Below are 1,403 nucleotides of genomic sequence, written 5' to 3'. Positions count from 1 at the left end.
CTGTATGTACATAAGCTTACCTTGTGGAACAGTGTTGGACTACATGTAAACCTGATACTTACCCTATCACAGTCCTTTGTATGTACATAAGCTTACCTTGTGGAACAGTGTTGGACTACATGTAAACCTGATACTTACCCTATCACAGTCCTTTGTATGTACATAAGCTTACCTTGTGGAACAGTGTTGGACTACATGTAAACCTGAAACTTATATTGTCACAGTCCTCTGTATGTACATAAGCTTACCTTGTGGAACAGTGTTGGGCTATATGTAAACGTGATACTTACATTGTCACAGTCCTCTGTATGTACATAAGCTTACCTTGTGGAACAGTGTTGGACTACATGTAAACCTGATACTTACATTGTCACAGTCCTCTGTATGTACATAAGCTTCCCCTGGCGGCACTAATGTTGGAATAGATGAACATTTCGACCAATGGCGTTCTAAGTTGCCAAAATGTTTTCTCTGTGAACAGAAAATACATACTCTGAATACATTAATACATGTTGTAGTAGCACAAAGATCTTTTATGTAAACCAACACATAGGAATTAGAATATGACCTTTGAAACATTGTCAAAAGTTAATATAACATGCAATTCTTACAGAACACTCTGCAAAGACGTTCAACAGCCAATAATATTTTGCATACATATATCATATAGGTATATATATCAATAATGGTTTTTCAAGTAAAAATTTTCTATAAGTTGCTGATGTACTATGTAAGTCAGTCAGCAAAAACAAAAACTGGATACTGTTCTTTTTCTAATGCAAAACTGTTTCTAAATGTTGAATTCTGAGTAAAACCTTAGAGTGTGTGCGTGCACGTGTATTAATGGTGTATTTATGAAAATTCCAAATGCACAGGACGTAAAGATAACTCAGTAACAATAATGTGTATCTTATTAAAAAATATAATGAAATATTTAACATATCTAAAAACGTGCTTCACATTTCACTTCAATAGTACATACAAACTCTTCTGAACAAGCACATGTATGGACAACTACATATCATATAAGAAACACTGGGTAAAAAGTATGCATTGAAAAAAAAGTGCAGAACATGGCAGAGTTCTGACAAGAAAGTGTGAACATTGGTAAAGATCAGTGACTAGAAAACAAGCATGAACAATGGTAAAGATCAGTGACTAGAAAACAAGCATGAACAATGGTAAAGATCAGTAACTAGAAAACAAGCATGAACAATGGTAAAGATCAGTAACTAGAAAACAAGCATGAACATTGGTAAAGATTAGTGACTAGAAAACAAGCATGAACAATGATAAAGATCAGTGACTAGAAAACAAGCATGAACAATGGTAAAGATCAGTGACTAGAAAACAAGCATGAACAATGGTAAAGATCAGTGACTAGATAACAAACACGAACATTG

The 1,403-nt window shown here is 34.1% G+C and overlaps 1 protein-coding gene across 2 annotated transcripts in view; it reads right to left on the bottom strand.

Annotated features, from left to right (window-relative positions):
• Nucleotides 1-1,403, bottom strand: part of LOC106471435 (sn1-specific diacylglycerol lipase beta-like) — a 28,741-nt gene that overhangs the window by 2,165 nt on the left and 25,173 nt on the right. The window contains exon 10 of one of the 2 annotated variants that reach the window (XM_022400047.1): nt 367-471. In XM_022400047.1, coding sequence (XP_022255755.1) covers nt 367-471 — 105 coding nt within the window. Of the gene's footprint in view, nt 1-366; nt 472-1,403 lie in introns of those variants that run through there. The other variant, XM_022400048.1, reaches the window with a different exon arrangement.

The sequence above is a fragment of the Limulus polyphemus genome, unplaced genomic scaffold (genome assembly GCF_000517525.1).
Source record: "Limulus polyphemus unplaced genomic scaffold, Limulus_polyphemus-2.1.2 Scaffold4624, whole genome shotgun sequence".
NCBI lineage: Eukaryota > Metazoa > Arthropoda > Merostomata > Xiphosura > Limulidae > Limulus > Limulus polyphemus.
The sequence above is the reverse complement of the archived record's forward strand: the minus strand, read 5'-3'. Positions and strand labels throughout refer to the sequence as shown.